The following is an 18,149-nucleotide window of genomic DNA, read 5'->3' as shown; positions in this document are numbered from 1 at the left end:
GTAGATGTCCTAAGAACTTTATGAACGTTTGAATTGCGGACGTTCGTACCGTTGAACGAATAGACGGTTCGCCAAATTCGTTTAAATCGCAGCAACGGAAATGATCCCTAGATCTTATAAAAATGGTCCGTTATTCTTATTTTGTAAGGAAAAAATTACCTTGAGAACATAAATAATTTTAATAAAAAATATGCATGCCAATATTGTCTGATCATTTTTGCTAATTTTATCATGAATCTGATTGGATTAGCTTCAAAAATGTGGTTAATATACAATCGATAGTAAACAAATCGATTTCGTCTCGAGAGGAGAAGAGGATGGTAATAATTTGTTGATATGTTGAATTTGGCGCCTTTTACCGTTATAAAATTGACAGACAAATAAATAGTTTAATTAAAGTGATTTTTCTTGTATGCTAGTGACAAACCTGCATCCTCTATGTATTTTAAACATGTTCGCTTATACAAACGTCACGCAAACATAAAAAAGTCCAGGAGAAAAGTAACCTTGAGTCATTTTGATGAAGCTCTCCGATGTTATGCTTTAATCATCAAAATGGCGCGCCTCCGGTTCCCTGGTCGGCCAGGGCAAAGAATTGGAAAAAATTATATAAAATACATTTATGATGATATCAAAATGCCCATTGAAACATGTGTGTCAGTGCACAATAAAATAGAAGTTGGATTAAAACTCTTCCATGAATTATTTGGATACTCTGACGAGGTAATGAAAATGAGTACATAACTGATATGCTTTTTTGTATGACGAATTACAAAGAAAAATATTAAATTGAAATTAATGTTTCTGTTAATAAAAAAATAACAGATGTAGCATATTTTATGTTTCAGTTTTCATTGTTTTCGGTCGTGTTATCATCGTGGTTATCTGAAATCTTTATAAATGTTTCCTCCTTATGTCACGATGTTAAATATGTAAACATTTGCTTTCCTTCAATGCATTTTCTTATTTATGTTGGAGCATTCAGCTTAATCAATATTTTCAATTGAAACCTCTGATTTATTATCGTAGTAAATCTAAATGCATAATTATACATAAAGATAAAACTTCATTTCAATAGATAGCCATGTTTTTAGTTGCATCTATATATCGTTAAGTTATATACATATATATAATTATTATATGTGTGTTTTTATTTGCTGAAAATAACTAATAGAAAGTAATCGTTGCTAATAAATTTTGAGTGAACTTAAAATTAAATTTTTAAGCTTTGCAAATAGTTACCTTTCTTTAATGTACACTAAATATACTTTTCACATTTATTTTAATAAAATGTGGCATAGAATATCATATTATATACCAAAAGTGTATATATATTTGCGTATGTATTGTCTATATACATGTATATATCTATTGTCTATGTGCTATTATTTTAACATTTTCAATGAAATGTGTAATGTCTTATTTTAAATTTTGTGTGTTTACTATACCAATTAGTAATGCTAATTAATGATTATAATTCATTGTACAAGGTGGAACCAAAAGGTTTTTTTTTTAATTTATTACCTTTATTACAAAATTCTTTTAGTTACCTTCTATGTTTTTTTTTCCATTAGATTGTGATGCAGGCAGTTGTCGGGTTTTTTTTTTCCACTGCCTTAGGCATCTCTAACTTTGATATTGTCCAGTGCCCTTTGCCAAGCTGTTTTTACTACCTTCGTTAAAATTTTTCTCTGATTCTCAGAAACAGGAAAAAGTTGCATGAGGCTAAATTTACGGAAGATGGGAAATAACATGCAATCCCTGAGGGGGGGGGCGATTCCATATAATAATTTGTGTCAGGGTAAATACAGCCACCAAGGTGCCGAATGGATTGTAAAATTGCAAATTTTTAAAAAAAATAAGAGTAGAGATTTGCCAAGGGGGTGGCTATGTGTTATACCCTTCGAGTTGTTCCCCTCTGATTTTTTTTTAAATTGGTAAATGATGGTTTATGCTTAAAATTTTTTCTTTTATCAGTTTAAGCAAATTTGTATTGTACAGTGCACTCCCGATTATCCGGGTTAATTACCGGGATAGGTCGCACGGATAATCCGAAAACTCCTTTTATTAAAGAAAAATTCAATATCAGTACAAAAAATATAAAAATTACTGGCATTTGCATGCATAACATCAAACTAGGAATTTTCCTTATTGAAAAATGTGTAATGCGTCTTCNTCGTAATATTTTCAAAATGCAATTATTACATTTAAAAAAATTACAAACAAAATTCACTTTCGATACTATAACTGTATATTATTATATTTAATGCTATCATAGTGATAAGTTCTCCCTAAAATTTATCAAATGTGTAATATTATGTAATAACTGAATTTGATCCGCAACAATTTTTAAATTACTCTCTTATACTATTTTATGTGTTATTTCAAAAAGTAATATTCATTATCAAAATAAGAAAAAAAAATTTAGTTTATCAAATAATTAAAGACATCTTAAAAGGCTATCGCTATGCGCAAATTTTTTCAGAAGAAGTAAACTAAAAATCTTTAATTGATAAATAATTTTAGAGCTTTTTCTGTCATTTAAACTGAAAATTATAAGACACTGATCATTTAAAGGTGCATTATTAATTTAAAAGTCTTTTAAAAATTCATTAATATACTCCTTCCCCCATGAAAAAGGAGAAACTTATAAAAATTTAATTTAATCAGTTGAGAATAATAGTAACAAAATAAATCTTTGTAATAATCAGATTTAAACCTATAAATGTAGATAATTGTACTGGAGTGTATAATTACTTAAACAGTGAATTTTTTTTAAAAATGGAATATGAATATAAAGGCAGGGTTTCTAAGGGATGGCGGCTTATTTTTTCAAAAAGAGCTCATCAAAGGGCTGGCAGGACAGATGTCCCTTTGAAAAATGCTTCGAGAGAACACTGTTGATAAGTCTCGACTGGTGCCGGGACTTCAAAAGTAGTCAGGTCCAGGGTAATTTCCTCTGTCTCAGGAAGGGTAGCTATCTTTTTCTCCGGGGATGGAGTTTACTTTCAGGCTNTGTGTAATATTATGTAATAACTGAATTTGATCCACAACAATTTTTAAATTACCCTCTTATACTATTTTATGTGTTATTTCAAAAATTAATATTCATTATCAAAATAAGAAAAAAAAATTTAATTTATCAAATAATTAAAGACATCCTAAAAGGCTATCACTATGCGCAAATTTTTTCAAAAGAAGTAAACTAAAAATCTTTAATTGATAAATAATTTTAGAGCTTTTTCTGTCATTTAAACTGAAAATTATAAGACACTGATCATTTAAAGGTGCATTATTAATTTAAAAGTCTTTTAAAAATTCATTAATATACTCCTTCCCCCATGAAAAAGGAGAAACTTATAAAAATTTAATTTAATCAGTTGAGAATAATAGTAACAAAATAAATCTTTGTAATAATCAGATTTAAACCTATAAATGTAGATAATTGTACTGGAGTGTATAATTACTTAAACAGTGAATTTTTTTTAAAAATGGAATATGAATATAAAGGCAGGGTTTCTAAGGGATGGCGGCTTATTTTTTCAAAAAGAGCTCATCAAAGGGCTGGCAGGACAGATGTCCCTTTGAAAAATGCTTCGAGAGAACACTGTTGATAAGTCTCGACTGGTGCCGGGACTTCAAAAGTAGTCAGGTCCAGGGTAATTTCCTCTGTCTCAGGAAGGGTAGCTATCTTTTTCTCCGGGGATGGAGTTTACTTTCAGGCTCGGAATGAGAGTTTTATAGTATCGCTGGGTTGACACTACTTTTCTTATTTTGCTTTACAGCTGGAGTAGCTATCTCTGGGTTTTTGGTCGGGGTTTGCGATTTCATCTCTGTAAGAGTTTCAACTGAGCTCGGTTCTTCCAAGTCTATAGTAGTCTTGACTGGTGTTGTCTGTTCTACTTCTACTGGTGCTGGAGACTCAGCTGGCTCAAAAGAGTCTTTGTTTGCTGTGGTCTCCGGTTCTGGTTTTGTTGGTTCAGCTGTCGCCGTAGTCTGAGATTTATTGATGTCGAGTAATGCCTCCGCTAGGTAGGTCATTCTGTATTTGTTCCGGTGGATCAATGAATCACTTTTGTTGAGTCTTTTCATCGTTGAAGTGTTTGCCATTGATTGGTATCTCTTAATCAGAGAATCGATGTCAGCGTTTCTCTCAAAATCTTTAATTGCAGTTCTCCTCATCTCCTTCTTTAGTGCGGCATGGTCGATGGTTGTTTCGCGAGAGGGTCGGAAAACCTTCCCTCCGCGGCGAAATCTGTGTATGTTGCCATCGTAGCGAAGCATGTCCTACTCTCGGTTCGGACCGTGTTCAAGAGCAGCAATGATGCACGGCCTGTTCATTAAAAGTGATACATTACTAAGTTGTGTTATTTAAAATATGTCAATTGAAATTATTGAAAGTGTTAGTTATTTTGTTTCCACACGTTATTCGTCCGAAATTAATATTCTATGTTGAGCAATATAGGCTAGACTTAGAGGTTGGTTAGCTCTGGCGAGCAGGGCACATCGACCAGAGGTCTATTGTACCCAAACCCTAAAATCATTATTAGCATGAAATCCCTATGGCTGAAATAAAATTCAGCAAGCACCTTACAGGAACATCTTGCAGTTCCCAGGCATTGACGATATGCTGCCCTAAATGCTCAAATCTTTGAGCAGAATAGACCTCACAATCACAGAGTGTGTCGTGATGTCTCTTCTTCTAGATGACATCCCCGACAAAGAGAATTGGATTCTATTCCCATAATGTTTAGGTATCTCCTGAGGATACAGTGACCAGTAAGAAGACCTATGATCTTCCTTATACTGTTTCTATTAAGCTTTAAGAGCTCCTTTTGACGTACACTAGGACAGTCTCGATTCAGCTCCTTAGCTTNTCCGGATAATCGGTTCCCTACTGTATATCAATAAATATTTGATATTTTTTATACAATTTACTTTAACTTATTAAAGGAAAATAATATAATATAATAGGAAAAGGTTTATAAGTTTTGAAGCCTCCACAATGTGACAACAACAAAAGTGAATACCTTATCCTTTAAATATAAATATGCTATTAATACTGATAAATTATGTTTTTGCATAAGGATAAATAATGCAATATTAAAAATAATAAATTTTTAAAAAATAATAATAAATTTGTTTAAAAATTAACCTTTTATTTTTCACAATATTTTTTTTAAAAAAAAAAAAAAAAATTTTTAAATATAAATATATTAGTTAAAATTGGAAATACGAAATAACTGAAAAATGTATTAACAGTTTTGAAGGGCATAACATCAGTTTCAGTTACTAACAGTGGTGATGTATCACCGCTATGCTAAAAGAATTGCAAGCATTAAAAATTACTCAAGCAATGCAGGTATTTCATTACTTGGCCTGTTTATTAAACCCTAAATATGAAGGAGAAAGCTTGTCTGATGTGCAAAAAGAAAAAGCTCGGTCATATTTGACTGGCAAATTTCCTGAGTGCATTTATTTTTTGATTGCCTATGAAGCTGAAATGACACCATTTCCGATAACTTACTTCACAGAAGCTGGGAGAACCATTAAACCAGTGACATGGTGGGTGGCTATTGAAAAATCAATATTATTTGTTGAATATCCCATAAGACATTTTTAAATTCATCACTGTTCTACTCTCATGCCCAGCAAGCTCAGCGTCAATTGAAAGGATGTTTTCAAGTTTTGGAGTAATTCACTCAAAACTTAGAAACGTCTTGGTGTGAATACAGCAGCTATTTTAGTTCTGTGCTATCGATGGTTAGGAGGACCAATTGAACTTGATTACTGATTAATCTTCCTTTGTTTAATCTTTAAATTGAAAAGATAAACAATATTAATAAAACATTATACTTTTTAAAACAAATATTCTCTACTAGATTTGATTATCAATATGTTATTAGCTCTATGTTTATTTTACCTTTTAAATGTTGTTCAGACAAAATTGTGACATAATTTGTGTAAAAGGGTTTTGGACAGGACGGTTTAAACCGTGGATTAATCCATTCTGTCCTTAACCTTGCCAACCCTGTTCCCTTCCCATTTCATTCTTCAGCAAAGAAACAATATCAAACATTTCTACTTTTACAAACATCATGTGCGCATTCTTAGTAATATTAAATCATAATTTTTTTTTTAATAATTGATCAGTTTATTCGTAAAATTAATTAATAGAATATTATGTAAATAAAAATTCATTTCTGGCAATTTTTAAAAAAAATATTATAAATTTAAGAACTGTTTAAGTTTACTTAATGCTTAACACATTAAAAGTGATACATTACTAAGTTGTGTTATTTAAAATATGTCAATTGAGAAGACCTATGATCTTCCTTATACTGTTTCTATTAAGCTTTAAGAGCTCCTTTTGACGTACACTAGGACAGTCTCGATTCAGCTCCTTAGCTTGTCTCTGACCGTCAGCAGCGCGCCACTGCTCATGGGCGATCTTGCCTTAGAGCTTGAAAATGGTTGCCCTAAATGAGGAGGGAGAAATTCCCAGCGCAGGTTCAGGGCCCCAGAAAATTGCATTAGGGCCAGCCCGTGCTGCTTCATCAGCTAGCTCATTTCCACCGATACCCATATGTTCTGGTGCCCAATGCAGGGATACCTTGTTATGAGCGGACAGGTCACAGAGGACCAAGAAGCATTCCCACACTAACAAAGAGGTGAATTTACACCTTGACAGTGATAGGAGAGCAGCCTGACTGTCAGAACAGATGCGGATAGTCGTATTTTGATATCCTTTGTCTATGCATAACTTGCAGCACAAGATAATGGCATAGACCTCAGCCTGAAAAACGGTGGCATAATTTCCCAGGGGAAAGTGAAGTTTGGTACCATCATTGGAGCAGTAAATTCCTGCTCCTGATTTGGCACCAATCTTTGACCCATCAGTGTACCATATCAGGCATTTGCCTTTAAGCCACCGAGGAGAATTGAACCATTCATCTCTAGTAGGAAAATGGATCTTGAAGGGCTTGTGAAAAGCATATCTTAGTGACATATAATCACTAGGCATAATAAAAGAGGATAAATCCTTCACTTGTGAAACAAGATGTCCCCATGACAAGTGTTTGGAATTCTCTTTCCATAGGCCAAGGTACATAAGACGCTTTACGCCTGTCTGAGCTTCAACTTCAATGCGTAAGTTCAATGGAAGAAGCCCAAGTAAGCTCTCTAGAGCAGCTGTAGGAGTGGTCCTGAGACAGCCTGACAGGGCTACACAGACCATTCTTTGTAGTCTGTTAAGATTAGACCTTGCAGAGCTCAATCTAGTCCTTGACCACCAGACGATTGCGCCATAAGTGATGATAGGACTAATAATCATTGAGTATATCCAGTAGACTATTTTGGGGGACAGTCCCCATGTTCTACCAATAGCATTTCTACAAGACCAGAAAATTTTTCTGGCCCTGTTGGTGCAGTATTCAAGTTGAAGACCCCAATTTAGTTTGGAGTCAAAATAAACCCCGAGAAACTTGACTTTCTCCGTGAGTTCCAATTTATGGTCCAGGTAGTATACATTACCTAGATCAAGTTGCCTTTTCCGTGTAAAGGCTACATAACTTATCTTGAATGGATTGACAGATAAGCCTGATTTAAAACACCACCTAGCTACTTCTAGGAGTGCATTATTCATGATATCAGAGACAGTTTTTCCATGTTTGCCTCTGACAACAATAACACCGTCATCAGCGTACCCGATACAGGGAATGCCAAGAGCAGTTAACCGAACTAACAGGGAGTCCATTACCATACACCATAGGATAGGGGACAAAACCCCTTGGATCGTCGGCACTGAACGATCTTGGAAGAGAACTACCATTTTTTCTATACGCATCTTGCTCCTGTCTCAACTTCCTCTCAGCCGTCAGATCTGGATGGAGTCTATCTAAGACGGNCTTGAAAAAATAAAAGGTGCCCGCCATTCAACCGATTTTCTGGAATTTGCTCTTAGATACAGAAAGGTTGGGGACCCCTGCAGTAGACTATTTTGGGGGACAGTCCCCATGTTCTACCAATAGCGTTTCTACAAGACCAGAAAATTTTTCTGGTCCTGTTGGTACAGTATTCAAGTTGAAGACCCTAATTTAGTTTGGAGTCAAAATAAACCCCGAAAATACCAAAATACCCGAAAATGCTAAATACCAAATATTTCTATGTTGCATCTCTAATTTAGTAGCAGCAATTGTTGAGCAGAATCTTGTATCTATTAACAATTTAAAAACTTCTTGAAAAGGACTTTGGCAATTTTTGCAATTACAGGACCCTATTTGCACAAATTATTAAAAGCAGGGCCTTGGTTGAAAGAATGTGACTTAACGCTTATTTTATATTCACAAATTATGAATAGTTTTTTCACAATTTTACAAAAACAGGACATTTCACAAAATGTCTGGACCAACCCCTGAATTAACAATAATTAAATTTTAATATAATATAGTAAAAATTATAGTTTTGAGAAAATAAATAATTTAACCTGACATTTTTTTGTTGTGCATTATATTTTGGAAACTATCATATCTAGGAATTTTGAAATACTCTCTTAGCATTTTGCAATTATTATTTTAGTTTTCTTATCATTAAAATTAACACATGTCATTTAATTTTTTTTTTTAACTTTAACCCTTTTGTTATGAGTGCTGTAACTAACCAGCATTTAAGCAAAGCCCTGTGTGTGCCACAAGCATTATATTTTGCCATCATCCACACGATGACCTGTGTGTAAGAGCGGCACATTTGACAAGGTAACATTTAATAACCAGTCGAACTAATCTCTAATCTGTCTAATCTCTCATTGACCTGTATTTGATGAATAGTGCCAAAAGTTCATTTTGAAAGCACTTACTAATATGCTTTGTAAGTCAAGAAAATATTTTGCTTTGATTTATTGATTGGTAGAAAAAAATTGAAATAGAAAGGGTGTTTGCAGTTAAAGCGACAAAAATAGAGAATCAAAGTATGACTATAATTATTTTGTGGGTTTCTGTGCTGACCATTGTTTTAAAATTTATCATACTGAATTAAATGAATAAAATATTGTTGAATTTTTTCCCAATTGCATTTTTATTTATAATTTTTGAAAAACCTTCGAATATCTGAACATTAACTAACCTATATGCAAGGTGCACGTTTTGCAGCCTGGTGCACCCTTCAGTGGTGTTACATAAGCGGAGCGGACTGTCACGAAAGATTTAAAGCTTCAAGACTAACCACATTAAATCAGAATTATTAGATTAGAAAATTTTATAAAATGAGTTTTCAAAGGAAAAATTAATAGTTAAGTAAAGTTTCTAATTTTCCTGTAATAAATCAATGCACTTCTTGTAATTTAAATTGTAAACTTCTAATTTTCGTTATATGAAGGAATGGTGGCATATGTACCTATATATTATTAGAATATTTAAAGTTTTTTTTTTTCTTCTTTATAAAAGTTCTATTGGTAAAAAGTTTCGAAAACCGCAAGGCTGTTCTTTTTTTTTTTTCTTTTTTTTCCCCACCTATTTAACAGCCTTGTAAATTATTATTTTTTAATAAGTTGCAAAGAAATGTGAGGCCTTGTACTACTATGAAGCCACATCAATTAAATGTTTAAACAACCCTACAGTGGCTTACACCTCATATTAAGGGCTTAAAGCATGTAATTCTTTATTAAATTTCAAGACACTGATTTTTTTTTCCTTGGATTGTAAAAAAAAAAATTCATCTTGTTTCCGAAACTTGATCATCGTTTTAAAAAAAATATTTCCGATCGATTTTGTGGTTAAAATGTGCATAGTTTAATTTGTACTTTTAGTATTTTTTACCATATACCATAGCATCTTTTAGTTTGCTATTCTAAACGCTTGTGCCGATTACGTCAAGTTGCGAAAAAGCTTATCTTTTCTTTCTTCATTACTTTCCTTCAGATTCCTGGGCTATTTCATTTATTATTACAAGTTTTGTAACACAATATAAGATTTCTTCATACACCCTGTAAACATAAATATCAAGACGCCAACAAAAAAAAATTTATTCTCCTTAAAAATCATGAATACAAGCATTGAAGTTCAATTTCTCTAAATGTTTAATTTGATTGTTTTGAGAAGCCAAAAAACAGTTTCGGGATTCTAGTTAATTTTATTTTGATCAAGGTTTTTATTTAAATTTGCAACTATTGCCTTATAACTTTGAAATATTAAACTTGAAACATAAAAAGTTAAGAGGGAGATGTTACTATAAGAGGTCATCCCCAAATGACACACTTCTTTCTAGTATTTTTGATTCTTCTCTCTTTTTATTACAAAGTTTCACACTTGATCATACCTCTCTTATAACATGTCATGCTATATAATACAAGGGTATATTAGCACTTCAAAAAGGAAACATGTATAACCAGTGATTCCGATTCGTCTTAGGTGCTCTAATTTGTCAAATACATTAAAATCTTGTAGTGAATGAAAAAAAATTTGCCTTGTTTCCCTGCATTGCTTAATTCTCTGGTTCAAAAAAAGAAATAGAACGCATGCATATGTAGACAAAATTATTGATAAAGTTCCTTTTTCCTGTTAAATTAACTGAAGGTTAAAAATTAAAATTCTGAGGTTTCATCATTAGTTTCTCTAAGTTCTTAGATCAATCCTAATTTAAAGCCTTGATTATTCAAATATAAGTCCTTATTATGAAATTCTTTGTTTTATCTATCAATAGATTAAAAAAAATTAGAAAAACATTTATTATGTTTTAATGACATTTGAGAGCATGACAAAAATGGTTAGTTATGTACTTATTTTAATTAACAAGGTGCGTGACGTTTTTAAAAAATGCTTAAGTGTGCTTATTATCGATTTATATTTTTTAAAAGCCCTTAAAGGTGCTTTCTTTTCATTGGGTGTTTTTGAAAAGTGCCTAATTTTCCCTTTTTCAAAATGAGATTTTACCATGTTGATTTACGCTACGAATAATGCGAAAAGGCACAGTTCACGTTGTTTTCTTCAACGTTTTCTCAATTAATTCAACCCCAATCTATTTAAGTGTAGCGTATGAAAACGCCATTGGTTTTACATGATTTAAAATTTCATGATTTTTGACAATTGTCAAAAACAATGCCAAAANTTTTTTTTTTTTTTTTTTTTTTGACAATACGGTTAAAACAAAATAAAACTGTTAATTGTCAAAAACTGTCCTACCCTGCCAAATTATAAAGTGCTTAAACATATTTTTTGAGTGCTTGAGAATTGCTTTAAGGGTGCTTATTTTTTATGAATAATTTGGCTACGCACCCTGATTAAAAATATTAAAACAATTAAACTTCTGGTTTTCATTTTATCCAGTATGTTTGATGTTTTACTTTTTGGTACCCTTTCCCTTCCCTGTGTCACAAACCATCATAACATTAAGAATCCAATTCCTACCCTTCAGCTGTGATATTTATAGTAACCTCTAAGATTATGAATTTATCTATGCATACATGTATATAATTTAAAAAAAGAAAAATTTTCAACATTTTAAATTTTTAATTACAAATTTAAGTATAACCTAAAATATAATATTTGTTTTATTCTGCATTTAGTAAGTTTCATTTTAATTATTTTTTTTCCAATAATGTATTTAAATCATACAATTTACCTGTATTACATCAATATAATCGTATCAGTATACTGTATAATTGTAGATAACTGTTAAAAATCTATAAATTTGATAAATTGTTGGCATCTTAAGATAAATAATCATATACTTGGGAAATTTCAGAACATTTTGATGAGAGATATTGCATTAAAAAGTTTACCACTTTTTTTTTAAATTGGATAATTTTTACATCATTTATAATCATTAAATTAAGTATCACTCATTGTTACAGATAAGTAGCATTTTTGATTAAAAAAAATTTTTGTTATATATACATAATTATTAAAATTCTAATATTGTATTGATTTATTCATAAAATAAGTTAATACACTGTGAAAAATATAGTACAACATGAATTTGAAAAAAGATTTTTGTGTTCTAACCATTTTCTATTTTATTATATCAAAGATAAATAAAACGGTGTAATGTTTGAACATAAATTTTTATAAACATTAAAAGACATGTTAAAATTATCAAGATATCCAGCAAGTCTATTTGAAACATAAGCCTGTATAAAGATAAATTTTTTGCTCTATTACTTTTACAAAATAAGCTTGCAAATTATTTTTCATTACGTAATATTCTGTTTTTAGTTGTTAAACTATTCTTAATTGCAAGGTTAACCTTCCAAGAAATCTGGATAGAATTCTACTAATATGTCTCTTCTGCATTCTACTTTTACTTTTGAATGATGTGGAAAAAACTGGTTTATTTTTTTTATCATTATTATCTTGTGCATTATCCGACCATAACTGAAAGTTCAAAAAAGAAAAATATGAACCTTGTTGATTGTTTTGATAATAAGTAATTTTAGATAGCTCTTTCAGCCAAGTATTTTCGTCCAACATCACTTTAGGAAACGTGGAACAGCACTTCCTCAAACACAGCATTGATCCTGCTGAAGGTCTTTCAGAGGTGTCTTTCCACACCGACCTCCTGGTTGCTGTCAACAAGCAAAATGATCGCCCTGCTGTTCTTAGACAAGCAGCACTAGAGAGAATCTTCACTATCCCAACGGAGGCTGTTCATTTATGTACGGATCAAAACTCAGATGAGCTGAATTCAAGATCCAGAAAAGGAATCCCGACCACTGTTCCGTTTTTAGGAGTGAGCTTATCACTATTGATGATGGACTTGCCTCAATACTGTCTCTTTCAATTCCGAAAGAGATTTGGGTCCTTACCGACAGTAGAAGCGCTGTTCAGCACTTGGCTAGCTGGCACAGAGTGAGGAACAATACTAGCATGAACATCCTTTATAAACTTTTACGTCTCTCCAAATATTGTCGAATTCACGTACAATGAATACCCTCATACGTAGATATATCAGGCAATGAAATGGCAGATAGTCTTGACAAGGCAGGTGCAGCTGAAAGCCACTGCGCCTCCAGTGTCTCTTACCTCCTCAGAATTCTTCTCCATTGCTAAAGCCAAAAATAAATCAGCATGGCTCACTCCACCCAGTCACAATTGGTACCAGACCGGGTAGCTGTTTGACAGCTGACAAAGACCGTCATTCTCAAACTGCCATCACACATCTCCGCTGTGGACACCTGAATTCACTAAGGTACTCTGGAGGAGAAAAGTGTTTTGCCCTCTGTACCAAGTGCTCTTCGGCCCAGGCATCCCTTGAACATCTACTGGACTGCCTCGGTCTTTTAAAACAAGACCTTATAGAAAGACCCTTACTTGTTTTAGAATCTTTGAAGGTGAACAAACTCATGGACCTTGTCTAGCTAGGCTAGAAATGGGGATTTGAAAGAAGATAATTTTGTTTAAAACAATTGTCTTTTTCGAGTAATCTGGTCAAAAAAATTTCACAAATTAGAATCAGATGTATTTGTAAAACGTCAATTTTTGTAAAGCCTTGTTTGCATCTAACTCATATGTCATACAAATTATTTTCAAGATCTTAATTTTTTTTCTATTTATAGGAAGAAGATTTTGAAGGATTCACCTCTGATGATGTGGCGGAAGCAGAAGCTGCATTGGCACTCAAACTTACTGAGAAACAAGCAGTGCAACGTTACTTGTCGTCCACTAGTGATCCACCATCAGGAGCGTCAGATATTGAAAAATTATTTTCTGCTACTGATTCTGATGCATCAAGTACATCATCTATTCGACAAAAAAGAGGAATGCGGGACATTGTGCGCAAGTCTTATGACAAAATGATCAAAGAAGGACTTTGTAAATCTGTAAATAATAATAGTGTAGCTAAGGATAAAGTAAATGTAACTCTTAAAAACCCTGTAAAAAGTGACAATCAGACTTGTACAGATCTTGAACACTGTTCCAAACAAATTGCTATTGTAAATAATCTACAACCAACTGGCAACAATTTCAATTCTGATGCTTCAAATGATTTACCTACTACATCACAGAAAAAATCTATTGTAAAGCGCTTGTTAGAAAATGTTAAAACAGCCAAAACAAGGGGTAGGCATAAAAAAGTAATGCAACCTAATGTTAAAAAGAAATTAAGAAGACATTTTGGATATTCATCAAAAAAACATTCTCATTTAAAGAAGAGGCTAATCTCATCAACTGTAAGGGATCATAAAAGCACTTTGAGGAACAGAACCTTCCCGAAAAATAGATCTGCATTTCCCAAAACTAGTCATGGTTTTGAAGGTTCATCTCCAGATAACTCAAGCGTAAAAATTATGAAAGATGAAACTAAACTTCGATCAAAAAGAACTAGGCAGCCTGGTGTTAAAAAATTTGTACTTCCGCCAAGAAGTGCTAGATCTTCCAGGAAAATTATTCCACGTAAAAGGTATGCAGATGATGCTGAGATGGGTCTAAAAAGAGAAGATGAAGAAAGTCAGTGCTCTAGGTCGTCATTTAGTGGTAGTTCAGAAACAACTTCAGCTATGGATGGTGGTAGCAGTCCTGATGACTCTCAAAATGAAGATATGTCTGAACTGAAATGTAAGGGGAAGAAAGTAGGTTTGTTAGATAGACCTCTTGTAGTTGAGGGTAAAAGACCTTGGAAACCTAGTCTTAAAGTTCAAATGAAATTATCTGAAATGAATTATGAACATCCATTTGCTCTTAAAAAAAGTGGAGATGGAAGTTCTGGCACCAATACTTCATCTGGGTCTTTCAAAGATATTATTAAACCTGATATGGTTAGCAAGTATGCCGAGAAAATGGCTCAAAAACCCAAAGAAAAACCAGTAAAACCTCTTGAAAGCTTCAAAAAGTATGTACCTCAGTCTGCAAGAAATGACGCTGGCCACTCTGAGAAAGACTGTGATGAAAGTGATGATAAAAAACCAGAAGATAAATTGGAAAAAGTAGCTGCTAAAATTGAAAAACTTTTAAAATCACAATGGGAAGGTCGATTAAAAGATTCCACTGTACAACCTAACAATTTGTCAACAAATTTAGTATCTGCAGTAACTCAGTGGAAAAATGAGCATCACCAACGCTCAAGTAATCAACGAAGGACTAAAAATATTATCCGCAAAGCACGCTTACAATTAAAGAAGAAAAACTTGAACCTTAGAACTCGTAAGTTAGTTAAGGACTCCAGTGAAGTTGTTGCCGATGGTAAAGTAAATTCAAAGACTGCAAAAAATATTGCTGATCCAGTTATATCAGTTTCAACTGATCCAAAAGAAGTGCCTTTGAAAAGTATGTATTTCAGTAGTTTTTTTGTACCTTTCTTAATAACGCAATTTATAGTTTTTATTAGGTATGCAAGAGCATTCTTAATTAAGAAATTTCATTTTTTTTTTTTTAAATTAAAGGATTACGTAGACAAATCTATTGTGAAATCTTAGAACCTGAAAAATATTTATATATATGTGTAAAATAAGTTTTCTATTAAAACAGGGTTGGGTTTTTGGACGTCCTAAACTGGTTTTGGACAGGACACGTGGGTTTTACTGTCTTAAACTGGGTAAAACTGTCTTAAAGTGTCCAAAACCTGGAACTTTGGTAAAAGATAAAAATTCTATAGGTGTAATCATTGTACACATAGTAATTGCAAGTATCAATAAATATTTGATATTTTTTATACTATTTATTTTAACTTATTAAAGGAAAATAGTATAATATAATAGGAAAAGGTTTATAATTTTTGAAGCTTTACAACTCATTGAACAACAAAAGTGAATACCTAATCCTTTAAAAATAAATATGCCTTTAACACTGATAAATAATGTTTTTGCATAAAGATAAATAATGCAATTATAAAAAATAATTTTTTTTAAAAAGTACTAAATTTGTTTAAAAATGAACCTTATATATTTCACAATATTTTTTTTTAAAAATTTTATCATTTTGACATCACAGGATGATAAAACAGACATTTATTTGCAAAAAAATTGTTTTTAAATATAAATATATTAGTCTTAATTGGAAATACAGAATAACTGAACAATGTATTAACAGTTTTGAAGGGCATAACATCAGTTTCACTGGTGATGTATCACCTGTATGCTATAAGAATTGAACATGAATGAAATAAAAGTATTCTTGAATAGTTGCTATAGATAAATAAACCTGTTTATGACTAACCAAGCACTTAGTTCCTAATAGCTTAAGCTAATGACAAGGTCAAACTTCAGTTACGTACATATAAATGAAAGGACCAATTGAACTTGATTACGGATTAATCTTCTTTTGTTTATGTTTAAATTGAAAAGTCAAACAATATTAATAAAACATTATACTTTTGAAAACAAATATTCTCTAGTAGATTTAATTATCAATATGTTATTAGTTCTATGTTTATTTTACCTCTNGTGAATACCTAATCCTTTAAAAATAAATATGCTTTTAACACTGATAAATAATGTTTTTGCATAAGGATAAATAATGCAATTATAAAAAATAATTTTTTTTAAAAAATTTTATCATTTCGACATCACAGGATGATAAAACAGACCTTTCTTTATTTACAAAAAAAAATTTTTTAAATATATTAGTCTAAATTGGAAATACAAAATAACTGAACAATGTATTAACAGTTTTGAAGGGCATAACATCAGTTTCACTGGTGATGTATCACCTGTATGCTATAAGAATTGAGCATGAATGAAATAAAAGTATTCTGGAATAGTTGCTATAGATCAATAAACCTGTTTATGACTAACCAAGCACTTAGTTCCTAATAGCTTAACCTAATGGCAAGGTCAAACTTCAGTTACGTACATATAAATGAAAGGACCAATTGAACTTGATTACTGATTAATCTTCTTTTGTTTATGTTTAAGTTGAAGAGTCAAACAAAATTAATAAAACATTATACTTTTGAAAACAAATATTCTCTAGTAGATTTAATTATCAATATGTTATTAGTTCTATGTTTATTTTAACTCTTAAATATTGTTCAGATAAAATTGTGACATAATTTGAATAAAAGGGTTTTAGACAGTTTAAGACAAAGGTGTTTTGGACAGGACGGTTTAAACCGTGGATTAATCCGTTCTGTCCTAAACCTTGCCAACCCTGTATTAAACCATTTTAAGTAAAATTTCCTCAATATTTTTCCTCTTTTTTTTTTCCAGGCTTGTTTAATTTTGAAACTTTTAATTTCAGGTGCCCCTCTTTCTCAAGAGCCAAACTTGAATGTTGGATGTGCTGTGTGTGGATTTTGTAAGATTTTCTCTAGTACAGAAAAACTATATGACCAAGTAGCTTGTGAACCTTGCAATAAATTTTTTGAAAGTTTTGCGAAGTCACCTAAACAGTACTTTTGTTTGAAAGAAGGTAATTTGTCTCCATTGTTCTGGCATAAAAAAAAATCTAAGTACAGTAGGAAACCGATTATCCGAAACGTTCGGGACCATCGCTATTCCGGATAACTGATTTTTCCGTTTTTCTGAATTGCTACAAAAAGCCTTTTTTTTTTTTAATTGTTAAACCCAACTAAAAAAAACAAATAATAATAATTTGGAAATAATCTTAAAAATAAGAAAAAAACGATGAAGTTATACACTAATGATTAGTTCCGAAGTGATGGAATCTTAAAAAAGAAGAAAGGAAAATCTTAGGAGGAAAAAAAAAAACTTTTTTTTTTTTAATGGCGAGAAAATTTATGGAATTTCGTTCCGGTTTTTGGGTTTTCCTGTTTTCTGACTTCCGGATAATGGGTTCTGTACTGTATCTACATAACAAAATAAGGATAGTTACTCCCTGAATTTTTTTTTTTTAATCAACTTATATATTTTTTTTAAGTTACATTTGCTCTTTGCAGGAATGTGCTGTATTGATTGCTCAAAAGAACCATCTCGCAAATTATTAAACGCTAGATGTAAAGCCTGTTGGATAAAAATATGTATGGAAAAATTTACAGTTTCTACACTCTTAAGAAGTCAGCTAATCAAATATGTGCCACGATTAGATAGTCCACCTCATAATCCTCTAGTCAAAGGTTAGTGTAGTTGTTTGTATTATTCGATTTTAAAAGAAATAGTTTTCCTTAGCTCGTCTAATTAATGCAATAAATGTCTTGTTGTTAAGTGTTTGTTATTTTAACTGTCAATTTTGTATGTTTTTTTTTATCTTTAATGAAATATTTGT

General features: G+C 31.7%; 1 protein-coding gene across 3 annotated transcripts in view; it reads left to right on the top strand.

Moving 5' to 3' along the window:
- The first annotated feature begins 22 nt into the window (after window positions 1-22).
- Window positions 23-18,149, top strand: part of LOC107448725 (histone-lysine N-methyltransferase 2B) — an 87,126-nt gene continuing 68,999 nt past the window's right edge. For 2 of the 3 annotated variants that reach the window (XM_071181575.1, XM_043045014.2), the window contains exons 1-4: window positions 77-723; window positions 13,547-15,254; window positions 17,166-17,336; window positions 17,824-18,000. In XM_071181575.1, the coding sequence (XP_071037676.1) occupies window positions 439-723; window positions 13,547-15,254; window positions 17,166-17,336; window positions 17,824-18,000 (2,341 nt within the window). In that variant the 5' untranslated portion in view covers window positions 77-438. Of the gene's footprint in view, window positions 724-13,546; window positions 15,255-17,165; window positions 17,337-17,823; window positions 18,001-18,149 lie in introns of all 3 variants that reach the window. The other variant, XM_043045008.2, reaches the window with a different exon arrangement.

The sequence above is a fragment of the Parasteatoda tepidariorum genome, chromosome 1 (genome assembly GCF_043381705.1).
Source record: "Parasteatoda tepidariorum isolate YZ-2023 chromosome 1, CAS_Ptep_4.0, whole genome shotgun sequence".
NCBI classification, from domain to species: Eukaryota; Metazoa; Arthropoda; class Arachnida; order Araneae; family Theridiidae; genus Parasteatoda; species Parasteatoda tepidariorum.
The sequence above is the reverse complement of the archived record's forward strand: the minus strand, read 5'-3'. Positions and strand labels throughout refer to the sequence as shown.